The 21,823-nt window shown below is 43.1% G+C and overlaps 1 protein-coding gene across 2 annotated transcripts in view; it reads right to left on the bottom strand.

Moving 5' to 3' along the window:
• Pold3 (DNA polymerase delta 3, accessory subunit) overlaps positions 1-16,179 on the bottom strand; it is a 41,486-nt gene extending 25,307 nt beyond the window's left edge. Inside the window, exons 1-5 of one of the 2 annotated variants that reach the window (XM_052157702.1) lie at positions 16,034-16,179; positions 14,516-14,571; positions 6,647-6,749; positions 2,694-2,733; positions 812-944 (exon numbers count right to left, since the gene is read on the bottom strand). In XM_052157702.1, the coding sequence (XP_052013662.1) occupies positions 812-944; positions 2,694-2,733; positions 6,647-6,749; positions 14,516-14,571; positions 16,034-16,093 (392 nt within the window). In that variant the 5' untranslated portion in view covers positions 16,094-16,179. The remainder of the gene's footprint in view (positions 1-811; positions 945-2,693; positions 2,734-6,646; positions 6,750-14,515; positions 14,572-16,033) is intronic. The other variant, XM_052157709.1, reaches the window with a different exon arrangement.
• Positions 16,180-21,823: the final 5,644 nt, after the last annotated feature.

Genomic DNA, 21,823 nt, shown 5'->3' with positions numbered 1-21,823 from the left:
TGGAACTGGGGTTATAGATGGTTGTAAGATACCATGTAGGGTACTGGGACTTGAACCTGGGTCCTCTGCAGAATAACTACACTAAACTACTGAGTCACCTCTCCAGCCCCAGAATTTAAATTATCATTAAATCAAAGAATATTTGATCCTAGAATATTTTTAAATATTTTTTAATATTTTTTAAAAACTGATTTGAACCCTCAGTATAATCGCACAAAGTAGGATTTATCACAACTGATTTAAAGATGAAGAAACAAAGCTAGAAAGTATTAAGTAATTTATCCAAAGCCACTGGGCTATTAAGTAGCAAAACATGAGTAAAACCTATGATGATCAGTGTCTAAAATCCAAACACATCTTAGCCTGTCACATAGTGCCCTGAAGAACACGGAAGATTTACAAGATCTGATCTTGGCTATGGAGCTTTGGGGACAAGTAACTTTGGGGACATAAAATTTAGGAATAGCTTTTTAAAGGGCAACATTTGCTCTAGCTCCTAAAGGATGGGTACGAGTTAGACAAGCAGAGACTAGGGCAAAGGGGGAGTGAAGGGCCACAACAAACACTCCTGGTGGTGACGACAGGATAAATATATGAGAAATAGATTTATGGGGAGTGCAGTGGGGCTTCAGTATGGGTTGTGGCTGCTATTTTTCACCTTATGATGTACTAATAAAACTGGGCATGTGTCTCACTGCAAGATAAATGGGGTTTTACTAGACTTGGCTCTCACTCTTAAGAGGCAGCCACTGTGTAAACACCTTACAAAATCAATTCGTAAAGAAACCCACAAGAACATTAAAGAGCTTACTTGCTGCAGTTCTGCAAATTGCTTTTAAGGATGTCATAGTCGGTATTGAACAGAGGCCCACTGTCCTTTAGCATAGCTTTCTGGATGCTGTACACATGGATGCTGGCAGTCACAGCTAACTTGGACTTCACTGCTACAAGTCAACAGGAAAAGCAGTCTGTTAATACACAACTTCATAGCTTGTGGGGACTTTAACAAGAAACTCTTCTGCACTAAAACCATTTGCAATCTATGGTGGTCGAAAAACTCTAACAGGCCAAACAGCTACATGTAAAGTAGAACATCAAGCCTCCGTCTGCAATGGGGCATGTTGGTGCTGAGTCGTTTCTAAGTACAGCACCTGTGCGGGTGTCACTCACCCAGTATTTGCGTTCAGCAAATACTGACTGATGATTAATGATGACTATGAAGCTTGGCTTTCAGTCAGTTAAGTAATCTCTACCTGAGAAGACTTATCTCTACCAAGACGACTTACTTGTTTGTTTCAATTTCAGTTTATAGAAAGCAACTACATAATATTATTACTAATGAACTGAGTCTACAGAACAAAATTAAAAGACCATTATCATAGGAATAAACTATGGGTTCTACAAGAGAAGGAACTGTGCCTAACTTGTTCGCTGTCCCCACAGCCTAGCACAGAGCTTGGAACATATTAACCACCACATATGATGGAGTTTCTCAACATTTCCTTTTAACCAGAGATTTTTATGCAAATACATATACATCTTTATTTATATATACATACAAATTATTTAAATATTTACTGATAGCCATAAAGAATTTTATTTTAAAACAACCCTCCTTTTGGCATATACAAAATAATAATTTTGTTATCAAAGATGAAAACAAATTTAATATACTAATGAAACAAGCAAACATGTTTATTTTTATACAAAGCAAAGAACTGAAATCTTGGTTGAAATTTGATCCTGCAGAATGCAGAACATATTTTTTTTTTTTAGTTGATCAATATTTTGCTTTTATAACCATCAGTGATGACAAGACTACCACTCTGAAGAAATACAAAGTACAAAACAGAAGAGGTAAATTTAGGCCATTTCAGATTTGTTAGAAACCCTGTTCTAATCCAAGCTGAAATTTACTGAAATAATTAAAAAAATAAAATAAAACAAGAAGCAACTCAAATAGCACTTTTTAGAATCTAATATTCTAACATAAATTCAATCCCCAAACATACTAATCTGATGCTTACACACTAAGGAACAATGGTGGGAAAATACTAATTCTTTGTTTTTCATAATTACAGTATTATGTTTCTATAAGAGCACAGAAGTTTACACAGACAGGAAGAAGACTACAACTGAGCACATCACCACAGCTGTGTTGGTCGTACACAGCTGCAAGCCTGGGCCAAGGTGGTTCAGGCTGCACTCACTGGTGTTGCATGGCAGTACTGTGCTCAGAACTGAGGCTGCAGTGAGGGACACGATGGACCGTGGGCACAGCCTGTGAGCTCATGATCCCACACACACTGCTGCGGTCACTGTTTGCCACAGTTGGTATTTTGTTAAGTCCTGGTTGCTATGAACTTAGTTTGATAATCTTTTTTGCAAGGTTTAGTGTGGTTATTCAACCCCACATGGTATCACAATCCACCATTTAAGGAGCCATATTACCTGGAATTCATGACAATTTTTTTATGTCTGTCATGAGTGTTGAAATCCTGTCAAAGATATACAAGAATGGGAAGCCTTAAAATGGGAAGTCAGGCAAATGTAAGAAGACTAAGGATTCATAAACCATTAGTAAAGGAATATAAGACTGTCTGGTTAAACAGCCAAACACACTTTATACCGGCTGCACAATCAGTGCCAAAAGAGGCAAAGCGGAAAGCTTATTCAGCTGCTCAAACTCTTACCTTCCAGTTTATCTTCTCTCACTACTGCAACCTTGTGGCACTGCAAGGAACAACACTTCATCAGCAGTGATATTACAGAACTCAGAATTTCAGCTTCCTTGACTCAATTGTGTTTAGCATGAAATTAGAAAAAAGCGCCAGGCAGTGGTGGTACAAGTCTTTAATCCCAGCACTTGGAAGGCAGAGGCAGGAGGATTTCTGAGTTCGAGGCAAGCCTGGTTTATAGAATGAGTTCTAAGACAGCCAGGACTATACAGAGAAGCCCCGTCTTAAAAACACAACCACCACCACTAACAACAACAAAACAAACAAAAAACAAAGAAATATTTAAAAAAAAAAAAAAAAAAAGAAAGAAATTAGAAAAACATTGGTTACCCTGAAAATACACTACCGTATAGGGCAGTCTGACTAATTTTTTATTTGCATATTTTACATCATCCTGAAAAGACATTAATAAGGAAATGAGAGGCCCGCCTCAGCATTTTTATGAGACAAAACTATCTCAAACAATGTAAAAGCAATTTTTAGTAAATGATTGAATGATAACTACTATTTAATCTATGGAACTAAATAAAGCTAGACCTGGCTATTTTGCTATATTCACAGACTGTCATCAGAGAGGCTTCATCCAGCAAGTAATGGAAATAGAAACAAGAGACCCACAGCCAAATATTTCAGAGTTCAGGGAGTCCTGCAGAAGATGGGGGAAGGATTGTAGGAGTCAGAGGAGTCAAGGAAACTACAAGCAACCCTGCAGAATCAACTAACGTGTGCTCAACCTGGTCTCATAGGGCTTGCAGACACTGAACTGACAACCAGGGAGCCTGAGGGAATGTAGGCTGTTTCTGAAGCTTCTGCCTGCTTTGGGGACCCTTGTCCTATAGGATTGCCTCGTCTAGCCTTAATATTATTACAACCGTCATCCAACCTAATCTTACTTCAACTTGATATGCCATGTTTGGTTGATATCCATGGAAGGCCTGCCCTTTCCTGAAAGAAAGAGAACTGAGTTTAAATAGATCTTAAATTGGTAAATTGCCACAATGGTTGATTTAAGCAGACTATATGCTACAGGGAAAAAAAAAACTTGCAATAAAAAATTCTTGAAAATTTTTTCAGTAATTGTTAGTAAAAATATTCATTTTTCTCCTCTAAATCTATATTTGGCTACAGCAATAAGTATTTATGTCAATGTTAAGAATCACCAAAATCCTTAATATAGAAGAGTAATATAAAAATCAAGCAAGTTTTTTTTTTGGTTGGTTGGCTGGTTGGTTTTTAGGAAACAGAAATTCACACTGTGCTCAGGCTGGCCTCAAACTCAATAAAACTCCTGTTTCAGGCTCTCAAGTGCTGCCAAATGACAGGTGTGAGCCACCATATTTGGGAACAACATAAATTTTTATTTGTTTTGGTGTTTCAGTACTGACAGTCAAACTCAGAACCTTGTACATGCTAGGCAACTGCTCTACCACTGAACTATCTCCCCAATATATCAAAAAAAGCTTTTTAGAAATGTAGCCATTAATTTGAATTAAGAAAATTCATGGATTCTTTTTGTTAGCTTCTTTTCTAGTTAAAAAACGAAGCAAGGCAAGAGCTCCGTTTAAAATGCTTGCCATGCAAGCATGAGGACCTAAGGTCCACTCCCAGTGTCCATGCAAAGATGGGCAGGGGAGGACCAATTATAATTTTAGTGCTGAGGAGACAGACAGGAGGATCCGGGAGGCCACTGGCCAGCCAGCCTAAGACAAATCAGCAAGCTTCAGGTAACAGGCTTGTCTCAAAACAAACAAACAAACAAACAAACAAAAAAAAACAGTAGACAACTCTTGAGGAACAATACCTAAGATTGTCCTCTGCCTTCACAAGTGCTTGCATACCCTTAGACATATGCATACAAGCAAGTGTGCAGGCGTGTACACACACACACACACACACATCTGTACCCGCACACAATTACATGATCATAGCTACAAACCAGACATTCCCCAAAACATCACATTCTATTCAAAATTGCTGAGCTTATGAAAAAAAAAAAAAAGGCACCAGGAACTAACCATTAAAACACTGCAGATCCATAGTGCAGCCTTAGAGGCAGTAATTAACTGATACCTAAGGAACAGTCTAGACAGCCAGGCAGTTCCTCTGCTTGGGGCCACTGAAAAGGCACAGGCCTCAACAGTGGACATGCTACTTTGCAGTGCAACAGCAGTGCAGATCAGCACAGAGCTGACTACTGCAGTGGACACCTGTCAAAGTAAAGGGCCCAGCAATTAAGTGTCACCAACCCGGTTACCTGTTAGAATTTCATTTTACAGTTTTGAGAGAGGTCTTGTCCAGACTCGCTTGCATCAACTTCCCAAACACTAGAATTATAAGCATGTACAACCACACTAGGCTTCAATTAAAGTTCTTCATAGTGTGGTGGTTGACACCTTTAATCCAGCACTAGAGAGGCAGGTGGCTCTCTGTGAATACGAGGTCAGTCTAATCTACCAGCCACGTTACACAATGAAGCCTGTCCTTAAAAATAATTCTTTCGCCCGAGCGGTGGTGGCGCACGCCTGTACTCCCAGCACTTGGGAGGCAGAGGCAGGCGGATTTCTGAGTTCGAGGCCACCCTGGTATACACAGTGAGTTCCAGGACGGCAGGGCTATAGAGAGAAAACCTGTCTCAGAAAAACAAACAAACGAACGAACAAAAATTCTTTCATAGATTCCAGCTTAAAACTTGACTATTCTGTAATATTTGGTAAATAAATAATAAATCAGGTGGTGATTTAAAAAAAATCATTCTCAACTAAAAATCACTACATAAAAAAAGCTAATGAGAGCTTGTAATGACAAGTAGCAATGAAGTAATTTTATGGTTGGGGTCACCACAACATAAGGGTAGCAGTGTTAGCCAGGTGGAGAGCCACTGCTGACACTCGTGTAGAGTTTCAACAGTATGCGAACAAGGAAAGGACTCTGGCTGGAGAAGGCAGGGATCTGAATCTAAAGTTCCGCCTTCCCTCACAAAGTTCACCTAAGACTGGTTAAAAACAACTCCCGTCAGTGCTTTGGTGGACGGAGTCAAGGTTGTAAACTTATGACTTTGAGGGCAAGTCAAAAGGGAAGTGAAAAGGACATTTCAGTAGATCTCTACAAGGGTGCCCTGATCCTGAGACTGAAGACAATGAAGCAGAGCTGATCTCAACAGGCTCAAGGAAAGTGAGGCCAGAGAAGCCGTGCCATTCGCTGGAAGGAAGCCAGTGTGCAAGAACTATGAAGGCCCCTGGATTCAGTATAAGACAACAGAGCTCCTGGTGCTGCGCAAGGCCTGGGAAGAACAGTGATACCTGTGCCTGCCCCTGAGGGAAACATGGAGGTCAACAAGATCAACAGACCTGAGACTAAGACTGCCTTGTGGTTGAGATGAAAAAGCAATAGTACCCTATGCTGGTGGGCTTGACGCGGATGGGATGAAAACAGAAAAAGATGCAGGAACCCAAACATACTCCCCCGCCCATGCCTCTGTCTGTACTCAGCCGTCAGGCCTACCAGCGGGCCACTCAAGTGACCTATCAAAATGAGGACTCATATTACAAACAAAATCACCTAAACTTTTTTCCTTCCTTTTTTTACCACTAGAATCTGTGACAAGAAATTTGAAGATGAAAAGTAAGTACTAGTGTCTTTAATACATATTCAAAAGGAAAAAGAGGTTCAAGGAAAAGTATTCCCTAATATCTCCTTTCCTAGGTAACTAGCAGTGACAGTCTCTTCATCACAGCCAGGATATTACAGAACCTTTCCTGAGTGTCAGATTTAGTTTAAAATTTCAGAACGCTCACTCTCTTAAGAGGGATTTTAAAACTTCCCTACCACCCAGTCTTGCTTCCTTCTCCTGTTATTTCTAATAATGTTTATATCTCATGAACATGAAGCCTTGTTACAAGAGAACTTACAGAATGTCCGTTCTGCATAAGACTGCCAGACACCAAGTAGGTAACATGCAGCTGAGCTCCCGAATTTTCCTTCCGTTTCCTTTCAACATATTCATAGAGCATCCTGTTTCAAACAAGACAGAAGTGACTCATTAGTATGCATCTTCCTCATCAATCCGATTCATGACTTGGAAGTCAAATATATGAAATCTGACAGTTTTTTTCAACAGCACAATTTTTACTTACTGAACAGATTTTTGAAAAAACAATGGATGAACTTTAGATGGAGCAGGGGACTAGAGCTGACTTATTTGAGCTGGCTGAGACACCCAGGAAGTAATTGAGATAAATCTAGAACTTTGCCAAGAGAAACAGAACCCATAGCCAGTGGCAATGGCCAAATAGCAGATACAAAAGTGAGTCAATTATCTAGCTATGGCATCCAGAATAAAGTTTTCTTGGTTTCATATCTTCAGGCATAGAGCAGAAGTGCCATTACTACATGAATAATTCTTGTAACGCAAATTCATACACTGTCTACAAACCTCTATTCTCAAGTATCAAGAGTCTATTTGTGCTTTTTTGGAGATGGAGATGATTTGGGGTTCTTAGTAATTCTATGAGGTTAAATATTTCAAGATATCATATACATCAGGACAAATATATATCCACTTCTGACACAGTAGAGTCAGATGTCTCATGGTATAGAATACAACAGATGCTTACACCATCCAACATCTAACGTTCATTAAGCACACACTAAACGCAGACGTGCTGCCTGTGGTAAAGTCTTCATTCACCTTTACCCCAACCACCCAAAATACCAGAAGTGGATGGATACCCCTCGATGCAGTTTAACAATAAAAAGATGCAAATCATTTGTCTTTATTTCAAGAAATATTTAGCAAGCTTCTACAACATATCACACTTCAGTTGAGAACAGCCAGAAACTTGGAAATTCTGAGAGCTAAGTATGGTGGTACAGGCCTTTAACCCTAGAAGGAGAGGCAGGTTGATCTCTATGAGTTCAAGGCCAGCCTGGTCTATACAGTAAGTACCAGGTTACCCAGATCTATGTAGTAAGCCAAAGAAAACCTCAGCCTCTGTGGCCAGTCTCTTCTCCACATTCCCTCTCTTACCTTCCATGATACCCAGCCCAGGCCCCTGCTACAGCGGCTCCATTTTTCCCTGCAGTCAGTTCCTGTGTCTTCCTGTCCTTAGCCATCTTACTCTACTTTAGTATGAGCAGCCACCCCAGTCTGCCTGACTCAGACAGGGTTCCTGGGACATGGGGTATGCTTGGTTACCCCATGGTTTTATTCAACTTCATGGTTTTGTTTTTTTCCCTGATGACATCATCATTTGTTTAAAACACCTTAGCCAGAAATCTGGGAGTTATTACCCTTCTCCTTATGCAATGAGTTGCCACGTCTCATTAGTTTTCCCTCCCAACTAATTCTTGACTCTATGCCCTCCAACACACTCTACTAGACTACTTCAAGGCCAAGGGTCATCTGTATTCTTTTTCACCCTCATTATCTGTGAGGCTATGCTAGTGAAGTTTTAAAATGCAAGTCAGTAAAAAAAAAAAAAAAGCCAACAGATTACAAAATGAATCAAACTTTCCTGAGTGCCCACTTGTGTTCTAAGCAGTGAACAAAGGAGTCACAACTCCTACCCATGGACCAGCCATGGCTTTCCTATGATGTAAGCTTAAGATTGGTAGGAACTTGAATCGCAGACATCCTAGGGAGGGAGGCAGAGGCAAGCAGATCTCTGTGAGTCTGAGGCCAGCCTGGCTTTCATAGGGAATTCCAGGCCAGGCAGGGCTATACAGGTTCCATCCACCTAATTGCCCTACTCCAAGCCTTCTCTAACACGACTGGCTGAGCAGAGCACCTGGGCCTCCTGAGTGCTAACAGAGTTTATGTCCTAGCATGTATTCCGACTTCTACACCACACTCACCATAGGTTTCTACGGCTGTCTTTCCGTACCCCATCAGTTACAGAAGTACAAAGCGTGCACTATTTGCCAGTTTTACGGACTCTTCCACTTTGCTCTCCCCCTCGTCTTCCCCACTGCAGAGATTATGTTAGAAGGGCAGATGAGGGGGTGGAATCTATTTATGTGAAGTAGGACCATGCTAATAGAAAACCAAAAAGGCAACTACCATGTCCGCCATGCTCTCCAGCATGTCAGCCACATGCAGTATTCTCCACAGCTCCTGAGCTTGCCTGATCAGCAAGTCACTGTCTTCTGTGCAGGTTTCCCCAAATAAAACCCTACTGTTCTCTTATCAGTTTCTCTTCTCACTTGTTTTTGTTTTGTTTTCTTTTTAATCTATTTCCTTTTTTAATGAGTTTATGACAAACCTTTTAAAAAGGATATGTATGTATATATATATATATATATATATATACTTTAACATGTTTCTTATTTTATAAAGGCAAGTACTCTATTTCTGACATATACATGAAATATTCTTTAAAATGAGTGAAAAAACTTGACTACCTTCAGAATATATTTCCTACACTTATGATGACTTACAATCTCCCCTTTGAGACCATTAACTTTCCTCTCCTCTAGTTTCCCCCAGATGTAAACCAATTTTAGTTCTCCATAACATTTTCTCAATCTGAAGTTACCATGTTTCAGTCAATGACTTAAAAATTAAGACTAAAATAATAGTTTAAAAAAAGAACTAAACAGCCGGGTGGTGGGGGCGCACGCCTGCAATCCCAGCACTTGGGAGGCAGAGGCAGACGGATTTCTGAGTTCGAGGCCAGCCTGGTCTACAGAGTGAGTTCTAGGACAGTCAGGGCTACAGAGAAACCCTGTCTCGAAAAAAAAAACAAAAAGAAAAAATAAAAAAAAAGAAAATAAAAAAAAAGAAAAAAGAAAAAAAGAAAAAAAAAGAACTAAAAACAAGAATTTGTTTTGTTTTCTCAAAATGTTTCTCTGTGTGGTCTTGGATGGCCTGGACTAGGCTGGCCTGGAAGTCAGAGACCCACTTGACCTTGCCTCCCTAGTGCTGGGATTAGTGACACTAAACATACCTTTTTATTTACATTTTATATTTTCTAAACATGACTAAAACCGCATCTCACTCCCTAGATATTCTACATTTTCTTACTAGGGGTAGAGTCCAGGCACTGAATCAGGGAGGACTTTGGAGGGACTGCTTGAAGGTGGAGCAAATCAGAAAGACGAGTGGCTCCTGTTGTGTGCTAGAACAGCTATTAGGGCCCTGAGTAGCTCAAGCTGTTTAAAAAAATCTGACTCCTTCAAGACACCATGCGACAAGGAAGCCCAAGCCCTGTTAACACCCTGGTCTACAGCCCCCACTAAGTTCAGCTGATAACTATTAAAAGATGTAGAAAGATGGTTAAAGACTGGGTTGCAGTGGCTGACACTTCCCAGCTAAGACTCCAGATGCCATTCCCACAGGCAGAATCTATGAATGATAAAATGGTTATTTCTTCCATTAAAGTTTAGGCCAATTTGTTACACACCCACAGTAATCAGAAGAGTGACAAACTTCAACAATCAAATCATCTCCAAATCAAATCACTACCAAGAATGTGCATAAACAACCTGCAGAACAGAAGTCAATAAACCTCTGGTGTTTTAAGCTCCCCACTTTGCAGTACTGTTAGAGCAACCCTGGAACTAAGAAACTAATACATCATTTAATGGAATAGTGTTTGGCCATAAGAAACAAATTATGTACCAATACACAGTTCAGCTTAGACAAACTCTGAAACATTAATTGAAAGAAACCAGATAAGTATGAATATATGCATGTGTGTGTACATATATAATATTCTATAGACAGAAAGATGAGTAGTTGTCTAAGAAACGTGAGGTAAAGATAGATGTTAAAAACACAGTGACTGTTAACAGGCCCGATCATTTTGGAGTGGTGAAGCCCTGTAAAATCATGGCTGTATCAAGAGAAAAAGGCGCCCTACAGGCATTTTAATTTGCATCCAGCTCATCAGTAGTGACACCGAATACTTAAGGGCTGTTTTGTTTTGTTTTCAGTGTGTATGACTGTTTGCCTGCATGTGTCTGTGCAACACGTGCGAGCAGTGCTGGGGGCGGGGGGGCAGGAGGAAGTGCTAGATTCACCTGCACCTGAGGTACAGGTGGTTGTGAGCTGCTGTGAAGGAAGATGCTGGAAATTGAACCTGAGTTCTCTGGAAGAACAGGCAGTATTCTTAACTGCTGAACCACCTCTAGTTTTTTATTTTGTTTGGGTTTCTGGGGTTTTTTTTTTTTCTTTCTTTTTTTGGTTCTTCTCAAGACAGGGTTTCTCTGTGTAGCCCTGGCTGTCCTGGAACTCACTCTGTAGACCAGGCTGGCCTCGAACTCAGAAATCTGCCTACCTCTGCCTCCCAAGTGCTGGGATTAAAGGCGTGCACCATCACTGCCCGGCTCAAAATTTTTGCTTATGTGTCTGTTGGGTTGCTTCTGATTTGCCAAATGGGATGATTTCTGAATTGGCATTAAATATCTTTCCTGTTTTATAAAATTAAAACAAAACAAAAAACAAACAAAAAACCCTGCCTATGGTGACAGTTGCATATTAAAACTATTAAATATACTTTCAATGGGTAAATTGTTTAGTGGTTCAATATAGTTCAAATATATTTTAGAAAAGAATTAACAGTGAGAGTTGGCCCCGCCCCTGCCTAGTAAAGGAGGAGAGCTGGCCCAGGAGAGTCTGAACAACACAGCCACTACCCAATTGGGCACACAGGCCAAATGGCGTGTTAAGGCTTGAACGACTATCTATATCGCTAAGCCTTCAAATGTACCTTTACTTTAATGTCTGTTAGGAGACTGTAATAGCAGACGCTTCATTTCATATTCAAACACCTATCACTGAAATAATAATAAAGCAGAGCCAGCGGCGGTCCACACCTTTAATCCCAGCACTGGGAAGGCAGAGGCAGGCAGATCTCTGAGTTCAAGGCTAACCTGGTCTACAAAGTGAGTTCCAAGCCAACCAGACCTATATAGTGAGACCCTGTTTACAAACAATAAATAAAGCTCTTACCTGTGTCCATTCCCAAAGTTATTGCATCTCTTAGGTTTAAACCAAAGCTGATCTTGGGCAATCTTGTTAAAAACAGGTGTAAATCTAACACTGAGCTACCAGTTTCAGTTCATAAGAGCTTGAACATCACAGTTAAAATCAGACTCCTACACCTATGATGTTAACTCAAATAAAGCCAAACCAGATAGCTCAAGAGATCAGGGCTTTTGAAGACATGTACCACATTGCTATAGCTCAAAGAAAGCCCCTACTACTAAAGAAACAAATAAACCCAGTGTGCCCAGGAGCAGAGCAAACCAAAGAAGGCATTGAACCCATACATGTGACCGCAAATGATTAATTCCTCCTCCTCCTCCTGTTTGGACAACATTCTGCACCTTTGCAGATCAATATTCTAACATTAACTTAAAAGTTATCATTTCTCTTTTGGCCTCAAATTAGATCTGTTCTAACAAAAGAAATAAAAAAAAAAAAGTGTAGTAGAATGCAAGAAGGGCAGTGCTCTAGCCATCCTGAGTACTCACTTTACTCTCCTGTTCTCTATTTTACTTAATTAGTGGGTATGTGTGTATATACATGCAACAACATGGTGATCAAAAGACCACCTCTGTGTGTTGTGTGTGTGTGTACACATAATACATGCAACAGCTCGAGTGGAGATCAGATGACTTCTCTGTGTGTGTACATACATGCAACAGCTCATGAAAATCAGAAGACCGCACGCGTGTGTGTGCGTGCGTGCATGTGTTTGTGTGTGTGTGTGTGTGTGTGTGTGTGTGTGTGTATGCATGCAACAGCTCCAGAGTGGAGATCAGAAAACCACTTCTGAGACTCTGTCCCTTTTCCAAGTCCCCAGAGTTGAACTCAGGTCATCAGGCTCAAGAGTAAGTACCTTTGCCTACTTGAACCGAAAATGGCTCTAGTCCTCATACATACTATCAGGCAGCTAATGTCAAACACGTGTTGACCTAAATCATCATTAGCTTCAGTCAATTCCGACATACTTAGGAATAGGGAACCTGACCTGAGGAATTGCCTCCATTGGATGGGTCTGTGGATGTATCTGGAGGGCATTTTCCCCCATTAATGTATTTATTCACTTTACATCTTGATGACAGCTCCACCTCAACTCAAGGTCACCCTGCACACAGCCCCTCCATGATTCCCCTCCCCATCTCTTCTGAGAAGGAAGCAGCCTCCCCTCCCCTGGTTCCCCCTCCCCCAGTATCAACCCACATAGCACATCAAGTCACTTAAGAGCTAGGCACATCATCCCTTAGGTCCAGACAAGGTGCTGCTCAGTTAGGGGACTGGGATCCACAGGCAGTCAACAGATTTAGGGGCAGCCCCTGCTCCAGTTGTTGGGAGTAGGGCATTTTCTTGTTAATTGATATAGGAGGGCCCAGCCCACTGTGGGCAGTATCATCCCTGAGCAAACGGTTCTGAGTTGTATAAGGAAGGTAACTGAACAAGCCAGAAGCCAGTACGCTGTGCTCCTTCATGGTCTCCACTTCAGTTCCTGCCTCTAGGTTCTCGTCCTCCCTCCTTCTCACATTGGTTTTGGACAGTGTTTTATCACAGCAACAGGGACTATTATGAAAATATGAGCCAAAATTAGGTCTAACAAACATGTGAAACATAAAGATCTAAGACAACAAACATATAAACCTGCGCTATAAATAAGACTGGTTAGCCCATTCAATAAAATAGTTACTTTTGTGTTGCTGTGATAAAAAGATTATGACAAAAGCAACTCGCAGAGTAAAGAGTTTATGTGGTGTCCAGATGGGTAAGAGGACAAAAGCAACTCGCGGAGTAAAGAGTTTATGTGGTGTCCAGATGGGTAAGAGGCCGCTGTGGAAAGAGGGGTGTCAGGCTAGAGCCGGTGAGCAGGAAGCTGAGAGCTCCATCTTCAAATGCATAGCCAACAAATCCAAGACAGAGAGCATGAAGTGGAGTCAAGTCTGCCTCCGGCCCCTCCAGCAAGGCTGAGCCTCCGAAACCTCACATGGCGGGGCCAACAGGGGACCAGGAGGTCAAAACCTCAGCCTATGGAGGGGGGGGGGGGGTCATTCTCAAATCACCACACAGCAATGAGACCCAGAGGCTGCAAACAATCCCAACACATGTGCATGCATGCAAATCCACGGATCTAAGAAGGAAAACGGGCCAGCGAGGACCAGAGGTCAGCTCCCCAGGCCCAAGGCAAAGCTGGATACAGAGCGCATTTCCGTCTCCAGCTCTCCTGCATGAGAGGGAGGTACGCACCCAAGGGTCCTCAGAAGCTTGCAGGCCAACCAGTCCCCTGCACACAGCACAGCATAACAAGGGACCCGGCCTCATACCGCTTAGAAAGGCGGGGATGAAACCAAGATCGTCCGCTGACATTTCCCTGAGCCCTGGAGCCTATGAGCATCCACACTCACACACATGAACACACACAGTTCCAAAGACAGACAAAAGCAGTCAAAGGTAGAGAAAATAATATTCTTTCCTATGAACCTAGGTAGAAAGTCAGTTCTAACCTAAGAGTTCTATGAGAATTAAAACAAAGTGAATGTTTTCTTTAAGGGACTGGCCACTGGGGGTCTGACCATGTTCTGTGACTATACTGGCAACTCAGACTGGACTAGTTTCTTATGTGGGTTGGTAAGGAGGTCACAACTGTAGGAGTTGGACCTGGAAGGACTGGGAAGTAAGTGGGATTAGGGTGCATGATGGGAAAATCCCAAATAATCAATAAAAAGATTATGCTGAAAATAATAAATAAAAACAAAGTGAAAGAAAAATTCCAACATTATTACAACTGGCAATGAAATGAACTTACTGTTTTGCCTGGTTGACATGGACTCCTAGTGTGTAGCTCAGCCACTTGTAAGTCACCTGAAACAGAAACAAATTTACATTAATTAGATGATCCCAGAGTACAGACCAGCGGCAAGAGCCTGCTCCTAAACCCATTCTTGGGGACTGTAAACCACAGTGGATACCAATTAGAACAAACCACATGATGAGTAAGGCCAGGGAACTTCTCTTACAAACACTAAAACGATTCACAATGTTAAGGAATCTACAAAGGTGGGTCAGAGAGATGGTGGGGCAGTGGGTGAAGGCACTTGCTACCACACCCTTAAGAACCTGGGTTTGATCTGTTGGATTCATGTGGTAGAATCATGTGGGAGAACTGATCCTCTGACATCCACATGTGCCATAGCATGCACACACACACACACACACACACACACACACACGTATGTGTGTGTGTGTGACACTAAACATAATAATAAAAAGTTTTAAGAATCTACAAAGCCAACCCAAATATATGCAAAGATTATTTTGCTCATACTCCTTGTCTTACTTAAGCTGACCTCTTGTCTTTGAGAAGCTACCTAAAACTATCCTAAAATTTATCTAAAACCTAGATTATTCGAAAGCAAATAACCCAAGAACTTCTTGGTAAACTTGCAACTATACAAACGTTAAGTGGAACACGTGGTGTGAAGATCAAAAACAATGAGAAAAATTAATAAATGTAGCATGGAGTAATTTCAGGAACTAGGGGCAACAAGCCTCTTTCCTTCCTTGACCCGGTATGTCTGTTGTTTCTTCCAACCTTAAATGATGCATTCCCAATAAGAAGACTAATAGAGATTGGTCAGAGGCAGAGTGGCAGACCGAGGCGGAGGGGAAGACACAGACCTAGGATTCAAGAATTATCTATCCAGTACTAATGGCCCATAAACTTGGTCTTTTGGCCCTTGGCCTACTCCCACTTCGAAGGATAACACAAACTACTGGAGGACCTGGGAGGTGTGAGTCACAGTAACCACCCAGTACCAAACTGTGTCCATTGGCTCACAGGGGCAAAGTTCCTTCACATCCAAGACTCTCTGGATCTTCACACTAGCCCAGAGAGGCGGGTCAAGCTGCTTTCAATATTTAAATTTCCAGGAAGAGGAAACTGCCTCTGGAGGGTAAACCACCAGTCAGTAAGATAAGTAGATACGTCGGCCTGTCTCAGCTGCGCCCCCGGGACTCGAGGGGTCCGTCATCCGACAGAACAGAAGAGGCCTCACGAACGCCGCCTGCTTCCCAGGCTCCGCGCCCCCGAACCCCACAATCCCGCCCAAGGCCCACGGGCTTCGGCACGTGGGAGGCTCTGCCCGCCCGCTCCGACCTGCGCTTCTCAGTGACGAGTGCCCACCTCGGCCGGGCCGGTCCCGGTGAAGCCACAGGCCCCGGGGGTCGAGACCCCCGGCCGACCTGGCAGGCCCAGCTCCCCCGCACACCCGCCTCGCACGCCCGCACCCTCCCGACCCCCAGCCCCCAGGTCCTAGCTCCTCACGATCTTATTTTGGTCCGTGACGAACTCGTCTATGTTTTCTAGATACAGCTGTTCCGCCATGGTGGTGCAGCTTCGAGCCCTTCGCTCAACCCGCCCCAGCCGCAGCTCCCGCCGGCGGGAAACAGCTATGCTCACTCTCGGGTCACGGGTCGTCTCCCAGGGCAACCAAGGCGCCGCGCTACGGCGGCGGATGAGGGCCAAACTAGTGAGAGACCGGCCAGGGCTGATGTAAGGAGGCGTTGCATGAAGACCGACTGGAAATGAGGCGTAAGACTGTGGTTGTCGGTGTGCCCCCGAGAACTTTTCAATCTCTGCGCTGCCACAAGTCGACTGACTCAGGACCATATATTTCAACGCTCTGAGCAAGAATCTTTCAGATTGGAACGCGAGAAAAATATCTCTTACTATCCAGCACTGGAACTCAATGGTAGTTCACTTTCCTAGCCTGGGCTTTATTCCTAATGCCTAGGGTGGTGGTGTGAACTAAACTCTTAAAAAGAAACTATGTCTACAAAGATTGACTGATTCAGTACTGTAAAGAGATTGGAACGTTGCAGGTTCACAGACTAATTACCTTACCTTAGGCTAGTTCTAGTTCTCTGGAGCCTTCCTTACCCACTTCTGTATCGGAATTAACACTGGCGACTTAATGTATGGAAACCTTTTGGAATCTATTAACTTAGCATTCTACTATTTTCTACCGACCCAAAAGCTAAGAATGCCATCAGATAACATCTTGAACTATAGGAGGAGAGCTTCCTCTGTCTTTATGTACCTGCCTCTCCGTATTTTAAACTTGACTTGATTGGTGAATTTCATTGTTCTGTAGAGCCATAAACACTTCATGAAACTGATCACATTGGGACATGAAATTTAGGATAACCTAAATCTGGCTTCCTGGGCCATGGTCACTCAAAATAGCTCCAGAATAAACCATTTCTCATTCCTTTAAGATGACAACTATGGTTTTTGCATCGACAATGGAGTGGAATGGGGGGCCCCATCCTTGCCATTTGATACCTTTATTCAGCCAAAACTTTAAGTGGACGCTCTGTTGTTAGTGCTTCTCGGACACTGGGGGCTAGCAGTGGGCAATAGTGACAGGGGATGGATACAGGACTGCCTGATACATCCCTCAAAAAGGTTTTCCAGCGGGGAAGAGGTAGAAAGACTGTCTCAGATTGTTCTAGCTTCTGAACTGTTAGGAGATGAGGCCACTGGAGAGAAGCTTGGAAAAAACCAGATCCTGCAGTCCCTACTAAGCTGTGTAATGGAACCACATGAACTTTATTCTCAGGAAAACTGAGAGAAACGTTAAACATTCTTAGATTGGGGAAATTCTGCTTAAGTTTCCCCTAACAGCATGCTCTCTCGCTCGCTCTCTCGCTCGCTCTCTCACTCGCTCTCTCGCTGCTCTCTGGCTCACTCTTCCTCTCTCCTTAATAATAGCCTCCAGCCTCTGTAATTCAGTCCTGTAGCAATTGGATATGGTATGGGCTGTGGAGGTGAACTGACTGGGTTTGAGGCCTGATTCTGCTACTTGTGTGCTCTTAGGTAAGTTATTTAACAGTTTATTGAACAGAGTCTGTTTATTCTTCTGTAAGATGGGAGAAAGACCATCAAAGGTTTGCTGCAGCCTGAATTCATATAAGATATAATTTGCAAAAAGCCCACAAAGGGCTGCCTACTCTGCTAGGTGCTGGGGTGGAGGGGGTAGAGCTATGGTCAAGAATACACAGGGAAACTGGGCGTGGTGGTGCACGCCTGTAATCCCAGCACTTGGGAGGCAGAGGCAGGCGGATTTCTGAGTTCGAGGCCAGCCTGGTCTACAGAGTAAGTTCCAGGACAGCCAGGGCTACACAGAGAAACCCTGTCTCGAAATATCAAAATAAATAAATAAATAAATAAATAAATAAAAGAAAAAGAATACACAGGGAGCTTACACTCTCCAGAAAGATGGAAGGGAGCAGGGGGAGAGGAAGAACAGGAGGAAGGGAGAGGGAGGAGGGGGAAGGAGGAGGGGGGGAGGAGAAGGAGGAGGGGGAGGAGGTAGGACTTAACATAGTTGGTGTCAGGCGTGGTGGTACAAAAGCAAGTGGAACTCTGTGAGCTGAGGACCACCCTGGTCTACCTATGGAGTGCTGACCTCACCACTACCACACTAATAGCTGATAACTATTTTATTATGAGACAAACATATTGAGCAAGTTTTTTTGGGTTTTTTTTTGTTTGTTTGTTTTGTTTTTTGGATTTTGTTTTTTTCGATGGGTCCCCAGCCGTGACCCTAACCCTCAAGTAGCCTTGTTGAATGTTGTTACCCCTCACACACACAGAAAAGATGAAGTCCCATCATTTCAACCCAGCTTTATGTTGTTCATGGGAAGAGTGACTAGGAAACAATCTATATGCACTCTGAGACAGGTTCTTATAAACAAAAACTATTTAAATATGATCTTGAGGCCAATGAGATGGCTCAGAAGGTACAGTGCTTGCAGCACAAGCCTGGTGACCCGAGTTCAGTCCCAGGAGCCACAGAAACATGGCAGGAGAGAACTGATCGCATGGAGCTGTCCTTTGATCTCCGCACACTATGGTACTCGCAGACCCCCATACGTGCACACAGTTATTAATAGATAAAAATTCAAAATTACTGTCGTCATAATGTCACAACACCCACATGTAATAGACTCTCAGCAAATGTATTTCGATTGAAGTTTAGTTACAATGAAGGCATTGAGATCTAAGAGAAAATACTGCTGAGAAAGAATTCAAGCTCAGATGTGCCCACTGTGACTTACCATCACTGAATGAGCAGGTGCCATGATAGACTTTGTGTTTAAATATTCTCATGTAATCTCTTCAACAATCTAGGATGTAAACACTACCTGTATACTAATATATAGATGTCACATAACTTACATCTTTATCCCAATTTTATAAAAACTGTTCAGAGTTAAGTAGTTTGCTCCAAGCCACAGACACAGCAAGACTGCCTGCATCCAGGCTTGCTAACGCCACCTTCCAAGGCTGTGCTTGCTTTAGCATACGGATGCCTTTTGTTCTCATCCTTGGTTTTGGGGGCCTTTTTGTTTTTTTCTTGTCTTCCAACTATTGTTTGACTTTTTACAGATCTATAATTTGTATAGTTATAGAAAACAGAAAGGGCGATGCACTGAGCAATGTGAAATCAATCCGTTGTCTTATTCCAGATATCAGAAGGGTTTTCCATATTTGAGACATGAAATGCAAATCTTCAAAAAGGACTGGAGCTAACACTTTTGCCTACACTTTTTGTGACTTTAGAGCAAACAGAACTTTCATTCCCTCTGCCTTGAGAATAAAGCTTAATATCAAGGTGTCCTGCTGGGAATTCAACTGTTGTCCAGAAACCAGGACCAGCAATCAGCCCGAGGCCAAAGATGGCCCAACAAAACTTGAGCATGTTATTGTTACATGACACCAGCAGTGGGAGCCAGAGGACCAAGACTCAGCTATGGAAGGTTGGCCTTCCTCTCTCTTCCTCAGCATCTCCTCTGAATGGCAGCAGTGAGCACTGTGGTTCTGTCAGGGACCTGAGTGGGAGCAGACAGGCCTCAGTGTGGGACAGGGCGAGGAACACTCCGCCTACATGCAGTCAGGATCCCCAGACCCAGTCGCCAGCAAGGGGGCAGGCCTTTGATAGGAAGGGGAGCCCCACCCTGGGCTCCAGGACTCACAGGCCTTACTGACACGGAAGTGTCAGGTGGATATGAATGCATTCGACACCATCGCCTATACGCCAGGCCTTATATAACCTTATAGGGACAAAATGTGGTCTTCATCTTAGAATTTACAATCTGGGGTTACAACTGGATGCTATGTTAGAGCATCACACAGTGACAAAAGGAGGTGACTATACAGACTTAAAAGTGGGAAATAAGGAGATAACTTTGAAGTTATGTCTTTTCACTATAGGCAAAATATGTTAGAAATAAACTCAGAATATTATTTTTTAGTATGCCCTAACAACAGATAAAAAGCCCACATTTCCTTTTTTCAAAAAAGTTCTTCTAGGGGTTGGAAAGAAGGACCAGCAGTTAAGAGCACTCCTTCTTCCAGAGGACCTGGGTTAGATTTTCAGCACCCTCATAATGGGTCACAGATGTCTATAGTTCCAGTTCCAAGTATTCTGGTGCCCTCTTGTGGCCACTGATGGCACTGCATACAAGTAATATAAAGACACATGCAGGCAAAGCACACACACACACACACTCAAACACACAAACACACGCACACAAACGTATGCATGCATGCACACACACACACCAGCCTACAGCCTTTTAAAAAAAAAGTTTGTCTAAGACAACATGTGCAACATTTTGTGTAAGGATTGTCATGGCATTTAAAGCCAGCAAAGCCAGGTCACATCAACTTCTGGACAGGAGCCCAAAGGACAGTGGCATACGCCTCCACATACTTGTAAAAAAACACCTTTATCAGTGTGTCATCTGAGAGAACACACAGCTGCCAGTTCTTGCCCACCTGCATCACCCCTACTGCCTCTGATTTCACCTACGCCTAGCTTTGGAAGGCCGTGTATCATTTTAAAAAACATTTTGTTGTGTCTTTTTGTGTTTGTTTGTTTGTTTGTTTGTTTTGAAATGGTGTCATTCCATATAACCTTGGCTGACCTGGGACTCCCTATGTAGACCAGGCTGCCCTTGAACTATCAGGTTCTGCCTTCAAGTGTAGGGATTACAGATATGTATCATTACACCCAATCTTTACATTTAATTGTGTGTATATGTGTGCGTATGCACATGTGTGCAGGTACCCACAGAGGCCAGAAGAGGACACTAGATCCCCTGAAGCTGGAGTTACAGGCAGTGGGTTCTGGGAACCAAACTCAGTCCTCTGAGCCATCTCTCCAGCCCCTCCCATGTGCATTTTTAATAACTCAGTCATTTATGAAGGGAAAAAAAGCCAGCAGCCTCCATCCCTGTCTTCCATTGGCTTTAAAGATGCCTCCCGGCCGGGCAGTGATAATACACACCTGTAATCCCAGCACTCTGGGAAGCAGAGGCAGGCAGATTTCTGAGTTCAAGGCCAGCCTGGTCTGCAGAGTAAGTTCCAGGTCAGCCAGAGCTGAACAGAGAAACCCTGTATCGAAAAAAAAAAATGCCTCCCTTGTTCCTTTCACTGAGAAAGGGGAGTGGAGAATGCTTTGGAAAAGACCACATCGTAAGAGAAAATAAGCAGGAATTCCCATTTGGACATGTCCAGCAGGGGATGTGCCTGTGCTCAGATACAAGCTTGGATTAGTAATCTGACAGTTATTCAGGGTAGCAGGCAATGAGGAGGTTTAGATCACCCAGGGAACAAACCAAACCTCAGGGAAGACCAGCAGGTAAGGGACAGTGAAGAGGAGGCCTAGACAGGGAACCGACAGGGAGGAGGGCCCCTGGGAGGGCTCACATGGAAAGAAAAGGAGAAGTGGATTTGAGTTACTAAAAGTACCAGTGCCCCTCCTGGTGTCACAGTAGAGGGTCTGAGAGGAACAGAACTGGGTTTGGTAATTAAAAGCCCCCTGGGGACATCAGCCAGGGAGTGGGGGTGCAAAAGCTAGGGCTCTGTGAGGTGAAAGGGGAGGAAAATGGAGAAGACCTGAACACAGGGTGGAGATGCCTCTGGCCAACTAGCCAGGTGGAAATGAGGAGCTGGGAGGGACTGTGGACGGTTGTGTGGTTCCCAGCACATCTGCACCTCCCCTAGAGGAAATGCAGAGGTGTCTGTATTAGCAGCAGTCTGAGT

Source organism: Apodemus sylvaticus, chromosome 1 (assembly GCF_947179515.1).
Source record: "Apodemus sylvaticus chromosome 1, mApoSyl1.1, whole genome shotgun sequence".
In the NCBI taxonomy this organism is placed as follows: domain Eukaryota; kingdom Metazoa; phylum Chordata; class Mammalia; order Rodentia; family Muridae; genus Apodemus; species Apodemus sylvaticus.
Note: the sequence above shows the minus strand (reverse complement) of the source record. Positions and strands in the feature narration are given on the sequence as shown.